The sequence below is a fragment of the Ciconia boyciana genome, chromosome 9 (assembly GCF_034638445.1).
Source record: "Ciconia boyciana chromosome 9, ASM3463844v1, whole genome shotgun sequence".
In the NCBI taxonomy this organism is placed as follows: domain Eukaryota; kingdom Metazoa; phylum Chordata; class Aves; order Ciconiiformes; family Ciconiidae; genus Ciconia; species Ciconia boyciana.
This window is the reverse complement of record NC_132942.1, coordinates 45,050,632-45,077,053: the sequence shown is the minus strand read 5'-3', so window position 1 is coordinate 45,077,053 and position 26,422 is coordinate 45,050,632. Positions and strand designations below refer to the sequence as shown.

General features: G+C 52.3%; 1 protein-coding gene across 4 annotated transcripts in view; it reads left to right on the top strand.

Annotated features, from left to right (window-relative positions):
• Window positions 1-26,422, top strand: part of ANKRD11 (ankyrin repeat domain containing 11) — a 160,311-nt gene that overhangs the window by 94,544 nt on the left and 39,345 nt on the right. For 2 of the 4 annotated variants that reach the window (XM_072872559.1, XM_072872560.1), the window contains exon 3: window positions 24,537-24,681. The exons of the other annotated variants lie outside the window; for them this stretch is intronic. In XM_072872559.1, coding sequence (XP_072728660.1) covers window positions 24,595-24,681 — 87 coding nt within the window. In that variant the 5' untranslated portion in view covers window positions 24,537-24,594. The remainder of the gene's footprint in view (window positions 1-24,536; window positions 24,682-26,422) is intronic. 4 annotated transcript variants of the gene reach the window in all.

Below are 26,422 nucleotides of genomic sequence, written 5' to 3'. Positions count from 1 at the left end.
AACAGAAATCTCTCCTGAGAGGAGACGGCCGCCCACCACCTCAATTTCCACATTTTCAATTTTGGGCGTCCAGCTTGCAGGGTGCGATGTGCTCCGACAGAAAGACCCTATCTCTAGTGGGAGTCTGTCCTCTCTAATAGAAATTGAAGTAATTTACCTTCCTCTCCCCTTTTAGAGAACGGTATCGAGTTGCCTTTGCTGGCAGGGCCGAGATCCTGTTACCTGCCGGGCTCCTGCTTTCAGTGCAGCAGAAGAATAGCTTTTATTCATGGCAGAGAAGCCATGAAATACAATAAAGTTGCCCACAGCCTGCACCAAGAATGGGCTACCAGATTACATTTTAAGAGCGTTATAAGTGAAAACTGCTTTTGAGTTTAAGTCGGTGCATGAAATGTGTATGAAAAATCTTTCCAGTCCAAGGTACGTCAGTGTCCTTTAAAAAATAAAATAAAAATTTACCATTTAACCTTTGAAAAGATGTGATATATATCTGTATTTTTTCCCCCCAGTCATCTAGTGCACACTAAGTATCTTAAATGATAACAAACATTTTCTTCCCTGGGAGCTCACTGTTTTCCCACTGATCATTTTTTTCTTTCCCTTGTTTTAAAGGATACTGGCTAAGGCTTGATCTAGTTTGGCTGTCATCACACCGTGAAACGGTGCAAACGTTCACCTAACATAGCTACCTATATTTCTGTTCTATAGGCTGTGCAAAAATAGCCCCGCACGGCGCACAGCTGTGTGTGTAGCAGTGCAGCGTGTGGTTTTTGCACGGACCAGGGCTGAAAAGATGATTTTGCTCATTCCCTTCCCCGGTCTCTGTGTCGGGGGCTCTCTCCGGGTGCAGGCGGAGGTTGGACTTGGTCAGTGAGAGGGGAGGTGTTCGTCTACAGAAGTAAAACCTCGTTTACAGCTCCTGTCCCCCACTGAAACGAGGAGGTTTGGCTGATGGAACGGGCGTGCCGGCACCACCGTGGGAAGCACATCCCTGGGTAGCTAATTTTAGCATAAAATATAAATCATGTCCATTACTGACTGTGGGAGAAACGCTTGGGTCAAGGGTGTGCAAAGGCACTTGCATCACCCGAAATGATGTCCGTTTGCAGGATGAACCGGGGTCTGTTGCATTCGCCGTACAGCTGCACGCCGGCACCCTCTTTCTTACTCACGCCCAGGCTGGCGGCCGCTCGCCTGCCAGCAAAACACTCCCCTGCGTGGGTCTGGAGCGTGTGCGTGCCCGGGGCAGCACGGGGACCTTCCCTGGAGGGTGTCCCCCATTGCCTGCCCAAGCTGGCCCGCGCACAGCCCAGCGCCGCTGAACGTTCCCCCTCCTGCTTCAGTGCACCCGTTCCTGTGATTTCTGGTGTGGCCTTTCCTTTCAAGAAGTAGCTTGTTTTGGATGAATCGGCTGGGGATGGTTGCGGTCTCGCTGTGTGGATTCCCACGTGCAGCATCCATACTGATCCCCTCGGAGGTTTCCGGTGAAGAAGGAGAGCGAATAGGTTCATGCAGCATCATCCTTCTACCGAGCCTGGCTCCCGAACTGCCTTTGGGCCCCTTCCCTGCTCCTCCTCCTCCCCCAGCTTCCCCGTCCTGGGCTACAAAGATGTTCCCAGGGCTTGGGGAGGGTGAATAGAGGTTGCATAACCCAGCTCCCGCTCCATGGGGCCGAGAGGCCGGGAACAAAACGCAGATTATGGCCTTTCTCTGCAGAGTTGAAGGGGCCGGGGGGGACATTGATATGCAGATCCTGTGTGTCGGGGCACCGCGGCGGCATTGTTTTGAAATGTCCACATGTAGGGTTCGTGAAGCGATATAGAAAAGAAACTAAGTGAAATATTCTGTGCTGGAGCGTGGTACGGGAAATGCTGGGGTGATGTAGCAATTTTCTAATACAACCGTATTTCCAGGAGGCCTTGACTACTAAATTGCACTGTTTATATAAAATTTTCACACTTTTCCAACCTTCTAATTTTCTAGGGTTCATTTCAAGCGGATTTTTTTTGCTAGGCTCTCCTTTTGCAAGAATGATGTTAAAAAACTTGAAGGCTTGTTTGGGTGACTTCCGTTCTGCTGTCCTGGGGCCCGGCGAACGTGCACAAAAGCAGCGGGAGGACTGGTCGTTATCCGACGCCTTTTAAACAAGACGCTGGTGCTTTGCCCTCCCTCCAGAGCAGCACAGTGCCGTTCGAGTGCACCCGGCTCCTCCTGCACACCTCAGCTTCGGGCAGAGCAAATGGCTTCCCAAGGGGCTGCCCGTATTGAGCAGCTCGGTTGAGTATCTGTTCGTGACCTGCCGGTCCCATAATGCTGTAAAACATAGAGGTGAGCCCTTTACTTCGTTGTGACGTAGGAATGGCAGCGTGTGTACAGCATATACTGCAGGAAAACACTTTCTAGACCAAAATTTGGTGCGAGCTGCAGGAGCTGGAGTCCATCTCATAACTCTTCAGAGGAAGGAGTTGTTGGGCTTCCACCAGAAGGAAAGTTGGTGGGCTTGATCAAGCCGGCCCGCCTGCTCTCAGCAAGTTACTCGCTTGGAGTTTGCTCCTTCGTTGTTGTTGTTTCCTCGCACGATGAGTCCCTGCTAACAAAGCGCTTGAGAAACCTTGCAGCCACCTTGCTGGGAGGACGGGCAGAGCATCCGCGCCCTCCACCTAAGCTGCTCTTTCAGCTGTGTGCCCCGGCCGGGCGCTGCCGGGGCTGCCTGCCAGCTGCGGGCTGCCACCAAAGGCTAGAGCTTGAAGGCTCAGTAAAATTAGAAAAGAGCTTTTTTTTTTTTTTTTTAAATGGTGCATTGAGACGTGTTATTGTAGTGCGAGTAGCTGACCTGCCTGCTGCTCCTCTTAATGCTGCCCGTGCAGGTACATGGGAGCCTGTTGTGCTTCGTTCCCGTAGCAGTCCCGGGTTCAGGGATGGGCTAAGGGGTAAAAAGAGGATCGAAGCAGCGAGAGTCGGGGAGGCGGATGGGGAAGAGCCCCAGGTACACATGGTGTGTGAATTAACCGCCGACTCCTCTGGGAAAAGGAGACGGCAGCCGGGTGGTAGGTTGCAGACGTGGAGCTGAGTAGGTTTTGAAACCCAGGGGGTGAGTTTTGTGGGCTGGCTTTGGGAGCGGGGGGGCCGGGCAGGGGAAGCACTGTCCTGTCCCTTTGGTTTGGTTCAGCTGCTTCAGAGCACAGGACCCCCCCGGCAAGGGCAGCTTCCAGCGTCGGCTCCTCGCTCATCTGGCTGGCAGAGTTCAGGGCCACTGCATGGACGCTCCTGGAGGCTGTGGGTCTGCGGTGGCCGTAGAAAAGCTAAAGAAGCAACAAATAGCTGAGGTTTTATCTTAGTACGCAAGAGTTTCAGGAATTGTACCTTACATAAACGAACCAGCAAACCAACTCATAACTCTGAAATGGCATTGCATGTTCTGCTGTAGGGGAGAAACCTGTGGTTTCTCCCCTGCTTTGGAGGAGCACAGGCATTCCTTGAACGGAAAGGTCTGCCCTTATCAGTGCTGCTGTGCCAGTCACGTTCCCGACATCTGCAGAAAGAGGGAAATGTTGCACTTGTTTCGCCATTTCTAGAAAAGTCTTCTGTCTTGGTTTCAGCCCGGCTTCTTTGAATAGTGCTGGGCTCTCTTCTGTCATCATCTTAAACCTGCGCCCGTGCTGGGGCATTTCATAGGTCCTGCAGTTCCTGGCCTACTGGTGTGGATCTTCTGTGGTGTGGGTGCAAGTGGGGACTTGCATGTGTGTGGGCTGCAAAGCCATGCACACCCTCCTGAAGATCTGAGCTTTTATTCTGGGAATCCAGATATAGTTCCATGTGATCGAGTGCTCATGAAGAAATCAAGTAATCCATACTTGGGACAAGTCCAGGGCTTAAAATTCTTAATAGCCTTGTTCCCGGGCTCTGCAGCATGTGCTGCGCTGAATACTTTGTGAGAGTCAAGGTCTTTGCTTCTGATGGTTTAATTTGGACAATGAGTATCACTTAATAGTAGCATTTTATTACATTCGTTTCACTCTTACTTTTCAAAGAATTCTTCTGATGCATTCAAGCTCCTGCCCTTTGGATGCTAATGGACTTCTGCTGAGATTTTGTTTTTATTATTACGTAGCACCAGGGCTCCCATTTGCAGGGGCTTGGTATGAAGAATGCTCTGCCCTGAGACAATGCCTCCATTCACGGGCCCTGATACAATGGGGGTGGAACAGTTATAATGTAAATTAGTATGCAAAGCCCCATCCTAATCAATGCGTTTTGCTTGGTGTCTGTGCACTGCATGTACCACTCCTGCAAAGTGCTGAGTTGCTCCTTCTGCACAGCCAGACCGTCCTGCACATTTCAGGGCTAAAATAAATGTGTTCTTGAATCAGTTTTTAGAAAGCAAGAAAAAAATTCCCAGTTCACATCTTGGCAAGAGTGGAGCATCTGCAAAAATCGTGGTAGATGGAGACCAGCTCTATGTGATGTCCACAGCTATTTTTGCCTGTCCTTTTTGAAGTAAAAACCACTACAAATCACGGTTGGTCCTTACCTCCTACATCTGTGTGGACTGCGGGAGCAGAGGGACAGCGCAGTGCCGGCTGATGGGGAGGGCAAAAGGCTGAGCCGAGCCCGGCTCACCGCCCCGGCACTGCGCGGTACCGGTGTCTTTATGTGCGATATCGCTCATCTTCCTAAGAGCTGCAGGTAAGCGTTAACCTGCAGCAGATTATTTTTGCAACCTTTCATATATGCTTTTGGTCCATGCATGTTGTCCCTTGTTACTGACCGTCACAAACACCGTAGCAACTACAGGACAGATGTTTTGTTTGATGGAGCGATAACGGCACTGTTTTGTCCCAGCCTGAAGTTAAGAATGGCTTTTAAACCCCCTTCTGGAAATAGAGTTGTGTAATGTAAAATGTAAGAAAATAAGCGGTTCTTTGGGCTGACCTGCACAAATCCAGCAAGCTGAAACATTAACTTTCCTATTCTATAACCAACAGAGTAATTAAGCCTGAGCAGGGGAAAGCCTGGAGGAGGATCTAGCGAGGGGTGGGGAGAGGGAATCATCCCAAGGTCCAGACTGAGGTGGCTCAGGGAGAAGCAGAAAGGTCAGGATCCTTCAGCATCTGCATCCGCATGTGTGCTCGCTATCGTTTTCTGAGTGTCGTGGTGCTCTCATCGCCCCAAGCCAGCTCACAGTCCTGCCCGTGTAACAAATCGTTGCTCTTCAACGATAGCCAGGCCTTGAGAGAGTGTTTTGGCTGGTGTTTCTGCATTGCTGTAGCAGGACGACGTTGCATGTTAGAGGAATTTGCAGAAGCTTGTACCAGAGGAGCTGTAAGTAGAGGCTGTGCATGAAGTAAGCATAAAATCCCAGAATTTATAGCAACCTTTGCAAAGTGTCATCATCAAGAGCCTGGAACAAAGCTCTGATGCGCCGGGAAATACCTGTATCTTTTATGAAAGCAGTGTATGGTTCTCCATTTGTTCCTTTGATAACACCTTTTGATCTAATGCCAGAGTAAATTAATCCATCACAAAGTGGGGAACAGAGACTCACATAAACCGTTGCAGAACTAGGGAAAAACGGCTAATGGGGGAGCGTCTTCGGCATGGCTCTAGCCAGGCAGAATTGGTTGGTTTGTCCGAAGGTTAAGCCTGCGATCCGGAGGAGGAGACCAGATCCATTTAATTTGCTGTCATTCATCCTAACAGAGGGCCAACGTAGCCACGTTTTGCTGTGATTCCAATACCAAAATACCCCGTATATGCCAGCATCATGGAATGTGCTGGGTGCACGGTGTAGGTGCAACCTAGGAGTCCTGCACGGGCTCAGAGCGGTGGCAAAGCACTGCCCCTCTTATTGGGGTCAGTTCCTGCAGCCCCGGTGCATCCCGGCACAGCATGGCACCCGGCTGCAGCGTGGTACTTGCATCTCATGCCATGTCCCTGTGCCGCGGGAGCTCTCGGTGTGCCCGTCGGCCGTGCTGCCGGCTCCCGCAGCACAGGGCAGGCACGTGGGCACTGCGTGCCGCAGCTCCGGTCCTGCAGGATGCATTAGTTGAGGCCGGGCACTACGTGGAAACAGCTCTCTTGTTTCTGTGTCAGAACCGGCTCTGGAGCAGCACGGCCATGCTGGTGCAGTGCCGTGCCCCGGCTAACAGCCCTGAGCTGGCTTGCCTCTGCGCCGCGGATAATCTCAGCCTGGATAATCTGGCTGCGGAGAGCTGGGAGCTGGTGGCATTAGCGAACCTCTGGGCCCAGAAAAGCGCGGAGGTTGCAGGAACGACCTGGTGGTGCCCAGAGCGTTTGCTGGAGAGGGCTGGGGGGGTGAAGCGAGGGGTGCCGGAGGCAGCTGACATGTGTCATTGCTTGCAAAAAAATACCGTGATCGGGAATCGTACGGTTTGTCCTTACACCCTTGTTGCTACCTGAAGTAAACAATTATGCTTTGTGTTGCAAAAGCCGTTTTTAATCTCTCTCAATCTCAGTCATGAGGCTCTAAGGTGAAAGGGTTTACGGAGACCATAATGAATTGGGCCCGTCCCCTTTGGCACCAGGAGGCAGCCACCGAGTGATGCAGTCCCGGAATAGCCGGACCGTGTGATCCGGCGTGCCGGGAGGCGCAGGAGGCCGCTCCGCTGCCCGGGATGGCCTCGGGAAAGGTCTGAAACACAACGGGCCCCATGGCTGGGACAGGAGGCTCCAGAGGTCCGTCTCTGGTGGCTGCTGGTACAGTGCAGCAGCCAGCGGTGGAGTACCACCAGATGGGTTTGTTAGCGAGTGGCATTTAAGCCACTTGTAGCTGATGTCTGGCCTTAAGGAGTCTTGTCACTCATGCTATTTTCTGTGAAGGCTTGTTTGACCTCTGTCAAGTGACAAATTAGCCGGGCAGTGTGGGTTGGAGACCTGGCCCTCGAGTCCCACCACACTGAGCTACCTTTCTGAGCCGCAGCTCTTGTGAGCATCAGTACCTTGATGGTGTCCGTGCACGAAGCCTTGGGAGTACGAGAGGGTCTCGGAGCTGTGTCGAGGTGGTGCTGGCGCGTGCCGTCACCATCCTGCCTCTCCAGCTGCTGAGAAAAACAAATCCAGGAGCTGACGCAGTTCAGAGGAGCTCCACTGCAGAGGGATTTTTAAGCCAGGCAGGCTCCACGATTCAGCTCAGGGCATGGCCCCGAAAATGATTGCACTTGATGGAACGAGATGGCAAGCGGTAGGGGAAGCAAAGGCGGCTTCAGCCAGCAGTTCTGACAAAACGCTCGGCAAGCGAGGCCGTCAGTGCCCACCGTGGCATGGGGCTGAGTCGATCAGAGACAGACAGCGGTAACAGTGATTCTGGTCACCCAAATGCCTATTCATGCGGCGTTAATTCAGGACGCACTTTAGGGAACTGCTGCTGGACCCTAGCAGTGGCTTTCTGTTCTGGCTGTGACACAGGCAGCCGCCCCTCGTTGCTGCCCGCTGCACCGGGGCGTGCGGGCACATCAGAGGGAAACTGGGCTGGCAGCAGAACTGGACGTAAAAAATGGCAAAAATGTTTTATAGCCGGATAAATTCCTTGATCTACTTGGTAGTGAGCAGTTGCATTGGAATGGCCGATGGAAAGCGGGAAGAAGCCATAATGATGTGTGACAGAAAACAGTGTAAACCACTATTTCACTGGAAAGCAGATAATTGTTAAGAAAATAGGATAGGAGGTCATTAGAAAGGCTGAAAAGCGTGTTGAAAACTTGCAGTGTTCCTGTAGGAATTGAATGTCACAGCGAGGTCCCCGGGCAGGGACTCCGGTAGAAGCGCAGAGCAGGGGACGCGAGGCTGGAGGAGGCATGTGCAGTTTAAAGGAGATGAATGAGAGATGGCTTGGGTCGTGTCCTCATCTCAAATGAGTAAGTAAATAAAGTGGGTCTGACCTTTACTAGGCGTCACGATACTGTTTGCAGCCTGTGCTCTTGTGTAATGGCCCACTCACCCTGATCAGCAAACTTAACTCTGCAGTAAGATTATTTTTTTTAAGTTTTTAAGCCTGCTTAAAGGACACAGATTTACAGGGTAGCCATCAGAGGTGAGTAGTAGGGAAAGCATGGCAACATTTTTTTTTTTGTGTGTGTGTGGTTTTTTGTTTGTTTTGTTTTGTTTTATTGTATGGGAGAATTTAGCACTGAAAAAAACATAAAGCCGATGGAACTCAGAACCAGAAAATTTCAGAGTAGCAAAGAGCTTCAGGGTTTGCTAAAATGAATAAATAATACCACTTTTTATAAAACATTGCCAGGTATAATTTCTATAAAGCGGCTACATTCAGCTGTCCTTCCGAACCTGAGCCTGCCCTGACCGCCCGGGAAGGAACTGCATTTCAGAGCACGTTGTGGGCTGATTTTCCTTCGTGTTTTCCTTGCCGTTCATCTCTTGGACTTCGTGGAAGTGTTTCCCTTGCTGTCATTGCGTAGAAGGTGGGCTTGGGGGGAACACCAGGTAATGAAGCCCCCCGAGCGCTGCCCGCCAGGCTGTGGGAGCACTGGGAATGGGCAGGGCTGGGGACGTTTCCCAGCGCGGGCAGTTCGGTCTCTGGGGGCTCAGAGCACAGCTACCCCAGCTGATCAGCTGCTGCAGCACAGCGATTCCCTGCGATGGGGTAGAGATAGACTTTACCCGTACAGTACTGAGGTGTTAACATTTTCCCTTGAATTTTAAATAAATTGCTTCATGTGCAGGCTTGGTTGTGACTCACACCCTTAGGCTGATGGCAGCAGCAGCGTGTTTAACTTGTGCTAAAATGAGGACAAAACTCAGCTTAAGACTTGAGTCACGTGCTAAAGATGCAAAATAATAAAGATGGGGGAGAAAACCAGCCGGGTGAAGTGCCCCGACCCAGCGACTCCCGTCCATCCAGCGTGGTGGTGGCAAGCCGGCTGGGAGGTCGGAGAGCCTGCTTCCAGCTCCGACCTGCGGCGTTCCCTGCACACACACACGCTTACGGACAATATATTATGGCCCATCAGAACTAGAAACACGTGCTTTCTAACATGAGAAAGTCAGAAAATTGCCCTCTTCATGGCATAAGGGTCTTGCTTCTGCGCTCTGTGAAATGTTTAGTGTTCCTTTAAAATGGAAGAGAGTGGAAATGGTATTATGGATGATCTTTGATTCCACATTGACTTAGACTATGGAAAACTGTACTGCTGATTTAAACAAAAAAGGGGGGGGGGGGAAAGGCAAGCTGGATTAAACGTGCTGGTTAAAGCTGTTCTTGTAAAACCATGTGGGGTCCAGCGGGGTGGGGATGTGCAGAGCAGTAATGGGAAATCTGTTTTGGGAGGTCTGAGGGGAGAGGGAGAAAGGAGAAAATAAAACATAAACCCAGAAAGCTGATGCCAAAGGAAAGGGTGACTTCAGATCCTTGCACTTCTACTTAACTTAGTGAAAGTAGGTTGTGACAGTGTATGGGTCATACAGAAACAGCCTGGAAATAGAGGGGGACATGAAAATACCTTTGGATTCAGTCAGTGGAGACCGCTGCCTATATAGACGAGCAGTGAGATACAGTGATGTGATACGAATGGAGCACATCGGTCCCATGCGAATGGAGCACATCGGTCCCATGTTGAGCCGCTGCTTCTCCTCGCTCCTTAGTGGTCTCTGGTGGAGCGGGAGGAGAAGGGAGGCTGGGGAAGCCCTTGAAGGTCACTGCGCTCCCGAGCTGTTCAGGGTAATCTGACTTGCAGAGCAGCACACCAAGCCCGTTAGCCATTAGAAGAACATGAAAGAATTTCTGCGCGGATCTATTTATATTGATATTCTCAAAAACACGGCAAGTAAAAAGCTTTTGGAACTGCTGGGCAGTTCATTTCAAGTATTGTAGATATGCAGCCTGCTCTTTCCTTCCAAAAATAATACAAGGAAAGGGAGGACCGGAGCGTACGGACTGACGTGCTTTGGTCAATGGCCTCTCCGGCAGCACCGAGCAGCCCGGCAGGGAGGGAGGCTGTGCCAGGGCACAGGGCAGAAGAGCCCGTCTCGGGTTTACGACTGCGGCGTCTATCTGTGCTCCCAGGGTCGGGCTGCTCTGTCCCGAGGCTGTGTCTGCAGGGAGCTGAACGCTCTTGTAGGAGCAGGTTTGTACGGGAACCGCGTCCAAACCGGGCTCTGACTCATGTGGTTCGAGCCCTGGCACTGGCAGGGCGTGCATGCGTGCAGGCGCTTCGTGCTGATGCCAGGCAGGGTTTTAAAATGTGGCTACGTTAGCTACCTTGAAAAACATCTCGACTTATTACTGTGAGGTCCCTTATAAAACAATGCTCACACAACAGTCTTTTTAAAGTGAAAATTGAGCTGCTGCAGCAACCGGTGCATCCTGAAATCCCTGACGACTGCCTTGTAAAGTAATCTTAAAGCCTGTCTGTCTTGACAGTGCCTCTTAATGGCTTACTAATAATGCTTTAAGATTTGCTGGAGCTCTGCCACAGCCCTGCTGTAGGTTCGTAGTGGTCTACTATGCTCTTCTCCAAGCTGAGATCCCCTCAGTTTTCCACGATGAAGCTAAATTCCCCCAAACTGGGCACCTCGGAAGGTATTTTCCAAGAGCCCTGTTGCGGGAGGCAGCCGGAGCAGGCAGGGAGGGATCTCCTCGGCTCCTGGCGAAGGAGTTGTGCATGGTGCAGTGTTCAGGAGTACCTTCTGTTGTGGTAGAGCCGCGGGTTCGTTATCATCTGTAGCCATTTTGTCATGGGTGACATAGGAGCTACTAGGATTTGTAAGAATTAAGGTAATTGCATGAATTCCACAAGCAAAAATTCCAGCTCCGTAAACACATATTTTGCTACGACGTGGGGGTTTTGTGCCTGTCAGTATGGGGAAAGGGTCGTGTAATCCAGACATACAGCGCTGGATTAAATTATTGTGTGCTGCAGGATATTAAATCTCAGGTTTTGCTCTCCTGTATGTGTGGGGGAGGGGGATTACCGGCACAGACCAGCATTGCTGGTAAGCTGAAGGATGTTTTTAATCTAAAGTAAAATAGCAACCAGAACGCTCAGTGCATACCTGGGCTTTAGTCATCGCCAAAGAAGGTTTCGTGTACAATCCTGACAGCTCTGCCGAAGGGGTGGGTGCCACCAGAGTGTTTGTGGGGACAAGAGAGACGTCAAAGCAAAAGCAAATGGAAGCGAAGAGCTTTGCTGGTGAAATATTTGAATGGTCAGTTTTACTTGGTAAACGGTTGGGAGAATGTGTAGGTTCAGCCAAGCAAATGAAGAATCCTGGGGCTAAACAGGGAACAAAACGCAGCATAAGGCTGGATTTTGTATTTTAAAAGTACTGACGTGCTGTATGCTCTAGCGAACAGGCAAGTGCCAGGCTCTCCTCTCCGGCCAGTCTTTCCTCCCACTCCCCTTGGGTTAACTTATGCCGTGTTAATAATTACTAGAATGTACTTTCAGGCAGGTTATTTGTTTTCCCTCCTCATGATGTGCAAGAGCGGATAATGAAATTAATTTGCACACTTTGTGAGTTTGCAAAGCTGGCTTCAGCCACGTTGCCACGATACTGCGCGGGTGCCGGCAGCTCCCAGGGCCGGTGTTTGCACAGCCGGGGCAGCGGGCTGCTATCATCGTGGGTAAACAAAGCTCGGTGGGGAGATGGGATGTACCCAGCCATGAGAAATGCTCTCTCTAAAGCCAGCACAGAACGTGCAGGCTGTAAAACCCCTTTCCGATGCAGAGCGTTTAACTCTGCTGACGCCAATCAGTTAAGCAGGTAAACAGCCAAGCGAAGCCCTGGAATTCCAGCGTTGCTCCTGCAGATGGTGGAGCTCACGATACCGCCGCTCGGGCAGCCGAGGAGCCCGCTGGTGAATTCAGATGTCATATTATACCCTTGCCTTTAATTCGTCCCGTATCCTCCGGCTTGAGGTTTGTGGTACGCAAACCATGGTGTTTTCTGGGAGCGCTGGGCAGTGGTCCTCAGAGCTGGCCGGGCTCTGCAGGGCTGTTCTTGGTTAGCTTGCCGGTAAGGCTGCGTGGTCCGTGGGAAGCTCTGGGGAGGTGGCAGGGCTTCACCGCGCAGAGGGTGGGTACTGCAGCTCTTGGTGTTTTCCATCTCCCTTGCCGTTGTGCTTGGCTGGAGGGGTAAAAGCAGTTTTCAGGCATAGACCTGGCTGAGCCATTTTCTGCGGCCTAATGCACCGCACAGGTACGCGCGGTAAAGGACTGAGCCAAGAGCACGAAGCACCAAGACTGCTGAAGCCCAACACTCCTGTCCTGCTTTCAAGGCCTCCTGGGGCCGAGCCCTCCACCAGTGTCCTGGTGGGCATCTGCCTCCCGGCACGGGTGGGAGTGGGCTCGGTGTGGCTGCGTGCCGGGCTGGGTACTGCCGTGCACACCGGGGTTGCGTCCCGGCTTGTGAGGAGGTTTAGTCCTCAGATCACAGAGACAGAAGCCGGTTGTGCTCACCTCTCGTGGCTGTCATGCTTGGTGCAATGTTACCGGGAGGACCGAAAATGTCTCCTTTGCCTGCTGTGATCCTGATGAGAGCACGTGTGCGGTCTGCCAGGTGCCAGCCACGTCAGCCTGGCGCAGACCTGGGGGACCGGGTATAAATAGTACCACTCCGGTTGTACCATTCCTACCTGTATCCTAATGATTTACGCTCCAAGGCTTGGCTCTCTGGGTCCCTTGGTGTGTTATTTTGATCTATCTGCAGACTGGCTTTGGGCTGCTCTTCTGGCAGACACTACCTTTCACTTGTGGCTTCTCTTTTTTCCCCCTGGGGTCAATAAGCCTGGCTTTGATCCCTCCCCTCTCCCAGTTTTGCTACCGAGTGTCATGTTGTCAGATTGGGCTCCTCAGCCTGGGGGAGGCAGGCGAATCCAGCACGCAGCTGGGAGACAGACCTTTCTTTTTTAAGGAAGACAAGGAGGCGGCAGAGAATCTGGTTTTTTTTTTCCCCCACCCTGCCACACATATGTTTTGTCTGAACGTTGCCTTTTTGAAGATGCTCGGGCTCCTGGGCGAGTCACGGTGGGGATGTGCCGTGGGACAGGGACATCTGCAGAGCCTCACGCTTCCCGACACGGCACGTGTCTGGTCAGCTGCCGAAACGCAGCTCCAGATATTGTTAACTTGGCTCGGTTTTCAGCGAGTGTTTAAGCAGTAGCTTTATAACAAGTTGTCTTACGAGAGGCCTCGTGTACGTGTAACTTAATTAGGCCCAAAGTCAGGAGGGGCTCTCAGGTTTTTTTGGAGGGTTGGGGCCCATGTCCTTATGGAAACGATCTGTTAAAGCAGGCCCATTTTTACAGCTTTCCATCACTCCTGCTCTGATGACACGTTCAACAATAGCTTTGTAGAGAAAATTGCATTTCCTCTATACAAGAATATACTCATTTTGGTAAATGCATTCCTATGTCTTTATATACAATAGATCACCTTCAAAAGCACTGTAATTTGAGAGACGGAGATGGAGGAAGAAGAGAGGAGAGTTGCAGGTTTGTGGAGAATGAACCTTGATTTGATTCTTGGCAAACCAGCAGCAGGACTGTGGTGTGCCCAAACCTTTCCTGCCGTCCCCTGGCAGAGGATGACCGCTGTGTTCTTACGTGTTTACGACCGGGGTCCTTGGCAGCGTGCTGAGCCAGGCGTGAGCCTCCTGGCATCGGCACGGCCGCGGGCTGGGGCCCTGCCGGCACCTGCGGCAGCGGAGGCACCGCTTGCTGGACCAGGAACGGGAGAACCGGATGGGGAATTTGGCTTCTGAAACAAGACGAGCAGAAGTGATGAAGGGAAGGGGCAAGGTGCTTCTCCCCGTAGGCCTGGCAGCCTGTGGTGGAGGGCGTGCGGTTTGCTTGGAGAAACTCACGCTTCGTTTTTTTCCGCGTTGGCTGCAGCAGGCAGAGCCCCACAGAAGCCGCAGCAAGCTTTTTTCCTGTTGTACAGCTTGTTAAATAGCAGCGTGGCAGTGGTCTGTTGTCAGCAGACACACAGCTACAGACGGAGCTCTGCTTCCAGCTCGGGGATGAAATAATCTGGGAAATCTGCTGTTCTTATCAGTGTGTCGGGGCTGGGGGAGCCACGGCGTCTTTTTAAGTAGTACGAAAAGTGTGGCGACAGTTTTGCTGGGAGGGGGAGCGGCGGTGGCTGGGAGGAAGCATTAGCTGTTCAGAACTGTGTGTGGAGCCAGCTGTGAGAGCTGCACCGCGCGTGTGGCTGCCCTGCAGCCCCGAAATCTGTGCAGCAGACCTTCCGCGGCGCTCGCTCCCCCTTCCCTCCCTGCCTGCACCGCGGAACAGACCTTTGAAGCCGGCAGAAGCTGTTCCCCCTGCGTAGCCCGGTTGTTGCCCAGAGTCGGCTTCGTGCCGTGCTTGCTCCGAGATGCGTGGTGTGTTTGTGAGAAAGGCTTCCCTGTCTGAGTGCTGCCCTGGCAGAAAACTGAAATGTTACATGCCCTAGACTTTCCCCCCCCCCCCCAAGTTCCTTTCATGCTTACAGACTTCCCAGTTTAATGTGAGCTATGAATCAATCTTTTCCATATCTTGAGGGAGAATATGACGTGAGTTTGGCGTTTTGCTGGGAGGACAGTGGGTTTGCAGCTTTGATGCGTTGTCCTGCACTGTGTGTTGGTGGTGACGGTGGATTTGGCTGCTGCACCTCGTGGCGGACAGCGATGCCTGCAAGTGCCGAAGGTGGGAGATCTGTCTGCTTGTGGCCCTGGGTTTGTTACTGGAGAGGGAAACTCCTTCGGAGCAGACGCTAGCTTAGGTGCCTTGGATATTCTCAGGATGTGGGTCTCCTGCCGCGGTGTTTCGGGGTTTAGGAGGCCGGTTTTCCAAGGCCCGCTGTCAGAAGCCCCGTGCGTGAAGCCAGCGCAGGGTCCTGGCACGGTCAGTTGGAGAGGGCCTCCAGGTCACCTGCTCCGCCTCTCTGCTCGAAGGCAGGTTCTTGCCAACCCTAGGTCAGGGACTGTTATCCTTCCTGTGTGTTTCCAGTATTGGGGGATGAATAAAACCTTGAGCAATGTGTTAATAGAAGGTTTGGAAGGCCAGCGTGGTGCTTCTGACGGGAGCCCTGTATAACCAAAGTCTTGTGGTTAGTTCGGAAAATCAGAGCATCCAAGCTTTCGCCATCTACCCTTCTCTGCTGGAATGATACTTAATGGTTCTGGGTTTTTCTGGTTTTGTGGGGTTTTTTTTTAATGTCCATCGCTATTCAGTTCTTGCTCTGTCATTTAAAAGCTGCCAGTAGTATGGCAAACATCAGTTTTGCTGCAAAGTGGTTTGTATATAGGTAGAACATTGGTCTCAAACCCACCGGCCTCAGTTGAGAAGGAGAAAGAGGCAGATGGCCACAATGAAACTCCTGGGTTTGCAGAACCCAAATAAGAGTAAATCAGTGAAGTTCTGTGTTTGCTTTTTCCCCGAAGCCTGATGCCTTCAGGGCCCCTGCGTGGAAAGTGGTGATGTGTGAGATTTGTTCTGTCGCCTAGTACTTGCTCCTAAATTCACCAAAATGTTCCTGAGGTTCCCACACTTGGAGGAAGCTCTGCGTGTTTGCAGGGTGCACGAGGATGCTGAGACGGGGAGAGGAAAACCAGGAAGAATTGTGCAAGAACGGGGAGGAAGAGAAACATTTTGCTGAGATTACTATGGTCTTTCATTCTCACAGCTGGGAGATGTTGTTTCTTGGCTGTTGCGACATCGTGGACTGAACATGAGTTTAAATGTGGACATGCCAAAGCATTTGTTCACATCTGCCGAGGCTCGAGCAGGCTATTCATTGGGGTGTAGCTGGCGTCCATGCAGCCCATGCGGCGTGAGGCTGGTCGTAGCCGACCTCCGAGCTGAGGGTCTCCCCGACTTGAAGGATCCTGTTGCAGTGGCCGTGGCACCTTTTGCAAAATATTTTTGGTTCCTTTCTTTCTCATGTAATTAATGCTTGGCCATCATCTCTTGTCGGGTTTAAGGGCTTAAGTCATGTAGGTTTCTTTGTAGTAAAAGCTGGTCTTTGTCTTAGACTTTTACATAATGAAGCATGTAACGCAGAAAATTGGACAGGACTGCAGCAAAAGTCTCATTTGGGGTTTTGCTGCGGTGTGTACGTACCTTATATATGTATGTGTGTTTGTCCACACGTGTGTGTACGTGTACATATGGATATACAGAGATATCCACTAGCAATAGGCAGTATTTATTTAATTAAAGCATCCTAAACTTACAGGACTGGGTCTTGGTTTGCTGGTAAAATCTGCCTGCTGCGCCCCAGCCCAGCTGCGTTACGTCAGCGCAGATACCGAGTTCCCAGAGGTGAACAAGGCACAAAGTTACTGGTGATTTAGCCACGTAACAGAGGCGCCTGTGCTAATTTAGATGGCCGAAAATAAAGCACAAACACATTCTGCTTTCTGTTACCTTCCCGAGCCTTCCCTTTCTGCCGCTAAGCAGCAGATGGGGCTTGCAGGAGCCGACACGAGCTTTCGGTAGGAATGGTGTTCACCCCGCGGCCTCTCTTTGGGACAAGTCACGGGTGCCAGGAGCGGGAAGATGGAAAGTGCGCAGGTGGGGAGCGTGGAGGAGCCTCAGCCCGGCCGAGGACGGAGCAGAGCGTGCCAGCAGACCCTGCCAGCCTCTCGCGCCTGGGTCCCTGGGCTGCCGCCGGGATGGTGGGGTAGGTGACGCAGCTCGTGCCAGGGCACCGTCAGTCGCTGCTGCTTCATCTGTTGCCCTTTCGTTCACTGAGATTTAGTCGGCATCAAATCGAGGACAGCGATGGTCAGGAATCATCTGTGCTAACATGTTTCTCCGTCTTGAAAATCAGGCCCAGCTCGTTTTGGGGGCTTGGCTGGTGTTCGTGAACCCCTTGAGCTGCACTTCAGCAGAGCAAACCGCAGCGAGCCGCAGCCATAGCTCCCTGCCGGGCACGGGGGGGGCAGAGCCCAGCTCCCCAAACTGTCCTGGGAACGGAGCGGATTGCGCAGATTTGTGTTGTTCAAATTTTCCCAGAATAAAGCAGCCCTGGGGAATCCCCGTCTTTCCCCGCTGGTGGGACCTTCAGGACGGGCTCTCAGCACATTGTGTGAACCGTGGGTGCCGTGGAGGCTCACCCCGGTTGCGTTGTGGTGAGCTGCGGGTAAAGGCTTTGCACTCCTCATTCTTACCTCTCAGCACGATGCATTTCTTTCCTGTTTTCTGTGTGCAGGATAGTTTAGGCTGCGTTTTTTCCTCTTAAATGCATGTGACATGCAAGACACTGTGCAGCCTGCTAAAGTTAGCATTGCCGATCACTCTGTAGGTGTGCGCTGTTGCTTTGTGTAAGTCCTTGGGATGTACTTAATTAGGGAAATATTTTTCCTCCCATATGCAGCAGCAGTGGGAATATCTGAGTGGAGTTCATCACAGTTTTAAGGAGGTTGATGTGCAAGAAGTCCGGTGGATGATTGTGTTGGCAGACACGGTTACAGCTCTTCCCTGGTTGAAGCCGATGGGTTTCTGTGCGAGGCAGGGAGGAGATGGGCGAAGCGTGGAGTCCTCCCTCTCTGGCAGGTTGTGGTCTGAGCCGGTGATCCGGAGCCGTCCCGCAGTCGCACCGAGAGGATAACGGTGTCGTAATCGGCTCTTGCACTCTGACTAATGGTGGTGCGGCAGGGCCGTACGCTGCTCCAGCCTTCCTGTAACATGCCGGCCGCTCCAAAGGTTTCCTCATCGCAGCTGATCCTGCTCCCAGACCGCAGCTCCCAGAACCGACTGAAACAACAGTTTTGTAACCTTGGCCAGAAACCAGATAATCAGCGGCATCCAGAAATGTAGCAACATCAAGAGGCAGCTGCATATAGATAATTGAGGGAAGGGTTTGTGGGAAAAACTGCTCCCGGAGAAACCACACAGGCAGAGTGGTTGCTCGTGGTTTCAGGGTACTGTCAGGGCTCGCTTTTATTTTGGACTTTGTGTGTCCTGAGAACGGTCCCAGCTGGAGTATTCTGAATCACAGGGTAGTTGGGCAGAAATTTCCAAATATAATCTTGTTAAATAGTAGCGCTTAGTGTAACAGAAAAACTTAAGAGTTGTCATAATTTGAGACCGTTGCCCGGTCTTCAGATGCTGGGGCAGGACATGACACTCGCAGGTTACATGTGTAGGGGGTTGTGGTTTAAATTTGACCCGTTAGCAGGGATGGTTTCGTGCAGCGAGTCATCGCTGGAGAACCACTGAGGAGCTGAACTTTCACGGTGCCCGGCGAGGTCTGGAGCATCATCCTGACCGTGGTCCTTGAAGACATGGGTGCACGTCCACGTGCACAAGCTGCTCGGCAGGCTGAGCATCTCCGTTGCGTTATTTTCTGCAGGTCCTAACAAACCCTGGGAAGGGGCATCTGTTTCACAAATGACTGACATAGTAAGAGCTGCCTTAATTGGCGTTACTAAGTCTACTTGGCTGGTGTGTATTTGAGAAAGCAAGCAAGCCTTGCCTGAGCCCCATGCAAACACATCCAGATGTGAGTAGTTCCAGGCATATTGGGAGGTCAGGAAGCGCTGTGGGTTAAGGAGAAATAAGTATTTGTGAAAGGCAGAAGAAAGGGCGCTTATTGTGGGGACCAGGTACTGATTTTGAGAACAGGAGAGGAGAAGCCATGCAAAGAGGTGAAGAGAGGTCTTTCATCTATAAGAACTCCTGATAAAGAGCGACATCCCCCTTCAAAAGCCAGGAAGAAAAAGATGGCAAGTTCCCCAGGGTAAAGAAGGAAGATGTTGAGTTGAAGGTGAGGGCATGACGGAGCTGTGAAACTGGGGTAACCCCAGATGTGACAGCCGGCAAGCGTGCTTTCCAGGCGGCTGTGTTCAGAGCAGGGAAATGCAGAGATCTCTTGATTTTCCTTGTTTTGGTAATAGCTGTAAGAATTAGCACCTCGTGCTGCAGTATCTTATTAATAGCTAATCTTTATGATTACCTATTTAAGGCTGCTGAGGGAGACGCACCTGTGTTTGCCCGGTTGGCTTGCAGGCCTCCTGCTGCTCTTGGGCTTATGTACCGACGGTGGAAAAAGATGGACTTTACTCTTCCGGAGCCGAGAGCTGGAGCACAAAGAACAATTGTTCCTTGTTCCCCAAAGTGCACGTCCCGCCGGTGCGCCCAGGGAATTTTAGGTACTAATCATGAGTTGCGTAGGCCTAACAGGTAAAGGAAAAGCTGGTGAAGAGCAAGTCTTTGATGCTGGGAGCATGTCGGTAAAACAGCACTGAACAGGATGCACATGGGCAGTGCGGGGTTGAAGGTGTGACGGTGGCTTTTTTTGAACGTGCAGCCTGTTAGTGACGTACACCGTGATTTTAGCGTGGACTTAGCAGGTGCCACCGTACTGCACAGCTCAGAGAAGGTCTTTGCTGGGGTGACAACCATCTCAGTGAAGGTATCAGCAGCGTGGTGGAGAAGGGCACAGTTCAGCCTGCTGAAAGACCTCAACTTCTGTTTTTTCTCCCCATGCTTTCCAGCGATGGGGGGGAGGTGTCAAATTTTGGATGTGATCCGTGTGAGTTGTTATTTTAAGGCAATTTTTCAAGATTTGAAGACACCTGTTTTTCTGGGACAGAGTCCTCAAAAGGTGCCTGAGGTTTTAAAATTTTCATGTTTCGATGGGGCTTGTTCGTATTCCAACCTTTTCAGACCAAACAAATGTGTTGAATTTGTGCAAATAACGTCTGCGCCTGTAATTTCCATCCTTGCGTTTGAGTTTTTTGTAATGGGTAAGAGCCTCCAGCCAGCTTTCTTCTTATTGTCTGGCATTTAAAGAAATCTGCACAATCTTTTTTACTCCAAGCTGGCAGGGTATGGGTGGGCTCCAATGCACAGATCTTGGGCATGAGCTAATTTGTTGTGGCTTCAGATAGAGATGGCAGGAGCCTGGCTGGTCTGCACGCGGCCGGGCAAGAGAGGCTGTGCGGGGAGCTGCAGGAGGGCAGGGTTGGATGGGATGGGACGGGACGGGATGGGACAGGACGGGATGGGATGGGATGGGCAGGCAGCCTGTGGTGCAGGCAGAGCCAGGGAAAGCTATCGCTCCACCTTGGATATCTGTCTGACAGCATGTGAGGACTTCAGTGTTGTTTGCATTTTCTCTTGTCTCCCTGTGCCCAGTAGGGAGAGGGGGGTTAAATGTACACCGGGTCCGTTGGGTTTGTTAACGAGGAATCTCCTCTCCTGTCGGGCACGGTGTTGGCGTCGGCTGGCTGGGGCTGAGAGCGGGCTCCGGCTATGTACATCTGTGCCCGTCCCGATTTGCCCATCGCCTTTGCCAGGAGCTCAGTCTTGGCCAACGGGTGCAACTGGTCCCGTGCTGCCTCCCAGCTGCCCGGACGGCCCGACGGGGCCGAGCATGGAGCCAGCAGTGCTCTCCTCCTCCTCCTCCTCCTCCTCCTTCTCCTCCTGCAGCTCAGAGGGACAGATGACCCCCCCCTTCCCTTCCCATCCCTTTTGGGACCATTGCCTTTTGAGGTCCTCCACAGAAATATTTGGTCTCGGTGTGTGGCTTTGGCTTGGCACGCCCTGGGTGAAATAAAAACCATTTTTGACTGGTTTCTCGCCCCAGCAAGGGGTGAGGCGAGGATCGTGTGTGTGTGCGTGGCCGGGGCTGGCTCTGCGGAGCCCTGCCGTTCCCAGCCGGCCTCGATAGGCGCAGCTCCAGCCCCGCTCCTGGTCGTGCTCCCGACAGTCCTGCTTCTCCACCCTCCGGGGGGGTGCTCGGGGGTACCGTGGGGGCCCTGACCCTGCCATGGGGGGAGGCAGCGGCCGGGAGTTCCCCCAGCCCAGGCAGGGCTGCCCTTCTCCCTGCCACGCAGGGTGACCCGACTGGGCGTCGTGTCCCGCTTTTCCAGCTTTCTCCCTGCAGACAAAGTCGTGTGTGCGATACTCCAGGGGCTGGGACCACCGTGACCTGGGGCCGCTGGCTGGAGCCGGCCATCCCGAACCGGCGGGAGCCGTCATGTCCAGGCTGGCCGCGTCCCAGGGCAGACTCCCGCTCCCCATAGCTGCTTTCCCAGGGGAGAGGCATGGGACCCGCGCCTTGCCGGCTGCGGAGGGATGCCGCCGGCCAGGCCGAGGGGCTGGCGTGCTCGGGGAAGGCAGCGCGCGCAGCCGGGGCTGGCTGCCGGCCAGAGGTAAACAGCTTCTTTGTTTTCCCGGAGAAGTGCGAGGGATTATATTCTGTTGAGCTCACTCGGTCTCCCACTTCTTATTGTGTGGCAGACATGTAATCGTCCAGTTCAAGGAGCTTAGTTAATTGTTTACAAAATAGGAAGGGCGATGATTGTCTCCTGGTCGGGAGGTGAGGGTGAGAGGGGTGTCGTGGAAAGGGGGTGGCTTGTCCAGCTCCCAGATTAGGAGGGATTGAAGCCAAATTGTAATTCTGCAGCCCTAGATGTGCGACTCTGAAATGCTCCGCCGTCGCTCCCACGAGCCGGGGATAGATATCTCTTCCAAACCGAGAATTTGTACCTCCCCTCTGACTCTTATTAAACGTGCTTAAAAATGAAACGAAGACTGCGAGCGCTGTTGGTAATTGTTGTGCAAATGTAATGCTCCCTCCAAGCTGTTAAACAGGCCAGTGCTCTGTTTACATGGAGAGGCAGCCAGCTTTCCAAGTGTAATGAGTCAGCTAGATGAACAGAAGGGGTGCAGAATTAATCTGGCATCCGTCTGGCCTTTTCTCAGTTAAACAGGTTTTCGAAGCTCCACGTGAATAGGTACCTACCCCGGTTACAAACAGCCACAAAGACATCGGGAGTGGGCAGAATTTGTTCGAGAATAAATTGACAGCGTGCAGGCCATGAAACAGTTTTAGTGAGGTGCTGGAAATGACGTGGTTTTAATTTTTGGCTGTTCATGGTTGGGAGCAGAGCGTGCCCTGGTCCCAGCCGTGCTGGTCCCTGCGCTCATGACTGGCATAAGTGAAGCTGCTTGTTTTTAATATCCTTTGCAAAGTGCAAATAAATTTCCGTTGCCCGGCACGTCATCTGAATTTCCACTTCTGAGATTTGCAGTGAATATTGAAGTGAAGCTGTTCAGGTGGCCGACTCTGCGTCCTCCGCGCTGACCCAGTGCTCCTGTGGGCTCCTGCCTCCTCCCAGGCACGTGCTCGGGCACGTGCTCGTTTCTCCTTTATCTGCACCTTAATGAGCACCAGTAGGTGAAACTGAGGGGAAAAAATCTTTAAACTTTACAAATTGGTTAATGATGGCTGACAGAGTGAGGTTCTTGAGGCTGTAAATGGCTGAAGCTGCTTCTAGAGGAAGCAGTTGCAGCGCCTGGGACCCCGTCGATGTGCAACATCGAGGGGACACCTCGGGCTCCGGAGCAATGCCTTCGGTGGAGCGTCACCAGCGCCGGGAGAGCCGCGCCGCTGTGAAACGTGACGGCTTGTTAGCCGCTGAACCCCTGGCTGGGTGCGTGGGAGCGCTGGGGCCAGGGCTGCTCGCTCTTGGCTTCAGGTTTTGCGAGCTCCAGCCTCTCTCTGCCGGCGCCGAGCGTGCCCGAGAACGGCTGAGCTGCCTTTTTAAGGCGCTGTTTTCAGTCAGCCCTTGTGGTGCTTGAACTTTGGCACTTGTGCTGGGCTGCAGGCCCTTCAAATGATGAAGAGCAGAAATGTGGAGACGCAGATTTCTGCAGTCGTTCCCTCGCTCTAACAGAAGATTTTCTTTTTCCAGTTTCTCTTTATGGACATGCTGGGTTGGTATACTGAATTTTCTGCACTTCCCCCCCTGTTTTTGCCTCTCAACTGCAGCAATGAGGAAGGCTGATCAGCCTGCTTGTGTCTTTTCCAGTTTGGATCCTTTCCTGCTCTCGCATCCAAAAGGAAAGGGCTGGGGGCTCCTGGCTGGGGGTCCCAAAACTCAGCATGGCAGCTTGTCCCTGCATCGAGCAGGGGGACACGAAGAGGCCTCTGTCCCCAGTGCCTCCGTTCCTAAACACGGGTAACCGTCCTCCCGTAGCCCAGGCGAAGGAGTTAGGGTGGAGGATTAGCCGCCTTGGAAAGTGCAGTCTCCTGCTGAAAATGCCAGCGCCGGGATGTCTTAGCACTGTCTGTGCCCTGTGCTTTGGTCTGGGAATTTGTGCTGCTGCAGGGCTGGGATGGGGCCTCTGAATCACTTTTTTTTTAAAAAAAAAAACACCACAAACTAACCCAAAGGGCCCTAAAGCCACTTGAAGCATAAATGAAACATTTAAATTATGAAGGGATTTCCAGGGAACTTCTAAAATACAAGGCTGATGAAAGCACCGCACTAGTGTTCCTCCAGCCTTTAACCCCCTGTCCTGCCCTGGCTGCCGCAGCTGCGGGGACCCAGCGCCCGGCGAGATGGTGCTGGGCTCTCCTGGTGCTGCCCGGGACGCGGTTCAAGGTCCACGCTGCTTCGTCCCCCAGCCCCGAGTGGGCGGGAGGGTTTGGCTCCTCTCTTCTCCTCTGTTTTCTTTCTCTCTCCCCGCCCACAGAATTCCCATCTTGTGATGGAGCGCTGCATGACTTTGTTCCTGGACAATTTCCTGCAATTGTAGCTCTGCAGAAACCCAGCCGCTATTATAAGAAGTTAATGGGTGCAATGTGTAGTGTTGTCAGGTGGCAATTAGCTGGGGAAAGAGTTTTCAAATGGTGCCTGTTTATGCCGTTTCAGCGTAAGTACAACGAGACCTTTGCTGTAGGGATTGATGTGGGTCACTTCTCGGAGATATACTGTTGCGTGGATGCTTTTTAGCCTCTGGTCTCGGGAGAGGAGATATTTTTGTTCACCTAAAAGGGCCTCGCCTGCCTTGGCTTCAGCTGGTATTTCTGATCCCTGTTGCAGCTCATGCTTCGCTGTATTTCAGATGTCAGTTGTCTTTTCAGCCCTGTAACCAGGCAACACATGGCAGGAGCAGGGAGCGCTTTGTTGTTCTCCAAATTGTCTTACCTAGGCCAAGGCGCGGTGGCAGCGCTGGTGCCAGGGTGAGGAGCCTGTGACAAACCGCTCCGGGAACGCTGTGCCCCCTTGGCGGTGTCTGGTCTTGTCTTATAATGGCAACATCTTCCAAAAGTGCGTTTTATAAGTCGGTTTTGTAATTCAGTGATGAGCGTGTTGGTCCTGCGAGGGTCTGGGAATTCAGCGTGACAGACCGGGGGAGCAGGGCTGTCCCTGCCCCGGACGTACCCGGATGGTCCATCCCCATGTCCCTGCACTCTGGACAGAGCTGTAGCTGCAAGAAGCTTTATGTAGGCTTGAAGTGATGCTGTAGACGAAGAACAGGAGGGATATTGCTCTCTGTTTGGGCATGATCCCTTTTAGGCTCTCCCTTGCACATGAAACAAGTGGTGTCTGCAGCTGCAGGTCCCAGCTTGCTTCCCGTGCGGAAGGTGGCAGAAGCCAGCAGCGGTTTTGCCCACTCTGGTCTGCGGCGCGCAGCATTTGGAGGTGCTCTGCCATCCTGGTGTTGCCGTTGAAGAGTTCTGTGGGGGTTTATCCCCATGGGAAGTATCTTGCCTTTTTTCCCCCAGTGGAAGGATCCTTTTGAGATGTCTAACTTCTCTTTTCCTCTCTCTAAACAGACGGTTGATGATGAGGCGATGGCAGCATAAATGAAGATCAAGTAAGGAAGGCAGAACGATGCCCAAGGGTGGGTGTTCTAAAACACCACAGCCAGAAGATTTCTCTCTCAGCAACGACATGGTGGAGAAACAAACGGGGAAAAAGGTAGCGTGTTTGGTTCACTTGCCTTCCTTTAGGGATGCTGCCCCTTATGCCTGACGTCTTCGAGCCGTGGCAGTATTTCATGTGGCACGAGGTTGCCGTGGGCTGTTATCTCCGGAATCAAATCTGTGCGTTGGCACTCTGCCAGCTGATGGGGTCCACTTCATTTCTCGGTAGCTGCAATACTTCCCGGGAAGTGCTGCGGCCACATAGACCCGACTCGGCTGAGGAATGGGGGGATGCTTCGGAAGATTCTCTTCTGCAAGTACTGTGTATTTTTAAGGCTTTCTGCAGTAAGCTGTGGAGGGACCAAGTAATGCAGTGATCTCGCAAGTGCGTGCTGTGCGAGGGAGGAGTTTCTCCTCCTCCTCCTCCTCTGGCTGTAAATGCCGTGTCTGTGTCAGACTTGGCTGGTCTTGCTTCACCCAGAAGTCTGGGCTCTGAGTGTGGCCTGACCAGGACTCGGCGTGTGAGCTGCTCTGCTGAAATTACTGCTTCTGGGGTTTTATTTGAAGTGCTTAGGTTTTGACTGGGCTTGAGATGACTGAGATGAAATCTGAGTTTAAAGATAAGTAAGTTCATTCTTCTCTCCTTCATTCCCAGATTTCTCATTTTGCTCCAGCCTTAAGCTCTGCCTCCTCTCATTCAGCTTTTTTTCAATCCTTCTCAGTATCGGTAGTTTCCAGTAAATAGTTGTGCAGAAAGCTGTGTACACATTACCTTTAAATAAAAATTAAAAGCTACATCTACTGTATTCTGCTATGGAAACAAATATAATCCGCTTTCCTTTCACCTCCTTGCTCCAATTTCTCAGCATTCCCCCAGGAGTTTCTGCCAGGCCCCAGGAGCTGAAGCTGAGCTTTGCGAGCAGCAGCGATGCTGTGTCGCTTGCTCTGTCACTTCCCCTGCAATCCCACCCCTGTTGATGATAGTAACTCCTCTTACGAGCGAGGTCATTATTATTGACAAAACGAGGAAAATGACAAATAACCGGTGGGAAAATCCCAGGCAGAAATTTGCTTATTAAGTGCACTGGTAGCATCTGCCCCGTTCCCCTTCCTGTGTCTCCGAGCGTGCACGGGTCCGGTTCAGGAGCCGTGCCGAGAGCAGGAGCATTGCCTCTGCACGGGCGCTTTGCTGGGGCACGGCGCGGGGCTTCTAGGAGGGGACAAAAACCGGGAGCAGGGCTGTTGGGAGGTGAAACAGCCGCCCTGTTGCATCGGGAAGATACCAGCGTTTACCCTGGCAAATGAGGCTGAGCCCGGCAGCGCAGGATATGTAAATGCAGGGTTTTGTCTGCGCTGTGTAAGAAGCTTAATGTTGGCGCAGGTGCTTCGGGAGGGAGAGGATCAGTTATAATATGAATCAGCTCCCATTTTATTTCATCCACTCGCGGCAGCTTAAAGGCTGCATGTTATTTACAGAGCAGGTTTGTTGAGCGGCGCTAGGGATGCCGGGAACTGGAGTTATCTCCTGCTGGCTAAATAACTAGGACACAAATAATTTCATGCTTCCCATTCAGAGGCGTCAGCGCAGACCTGCAGAGAGTGGTATGGGGTAAGGACGGGGAAGAGCCTTTCTGCTCACCTAATTCTGGTCTTCTCAACGGAGAAAGAAACTTGCAGGCTCTTGTCCTCCGGGAACTGAGCTGAGATCCAGCCTCAGTGGCCAAAGGACATCGTGCAGCAAATCACCCCATTTCTAGTTAACTCTGGAGCGTGAGCTGGAGCGGTGACTCAGGGTA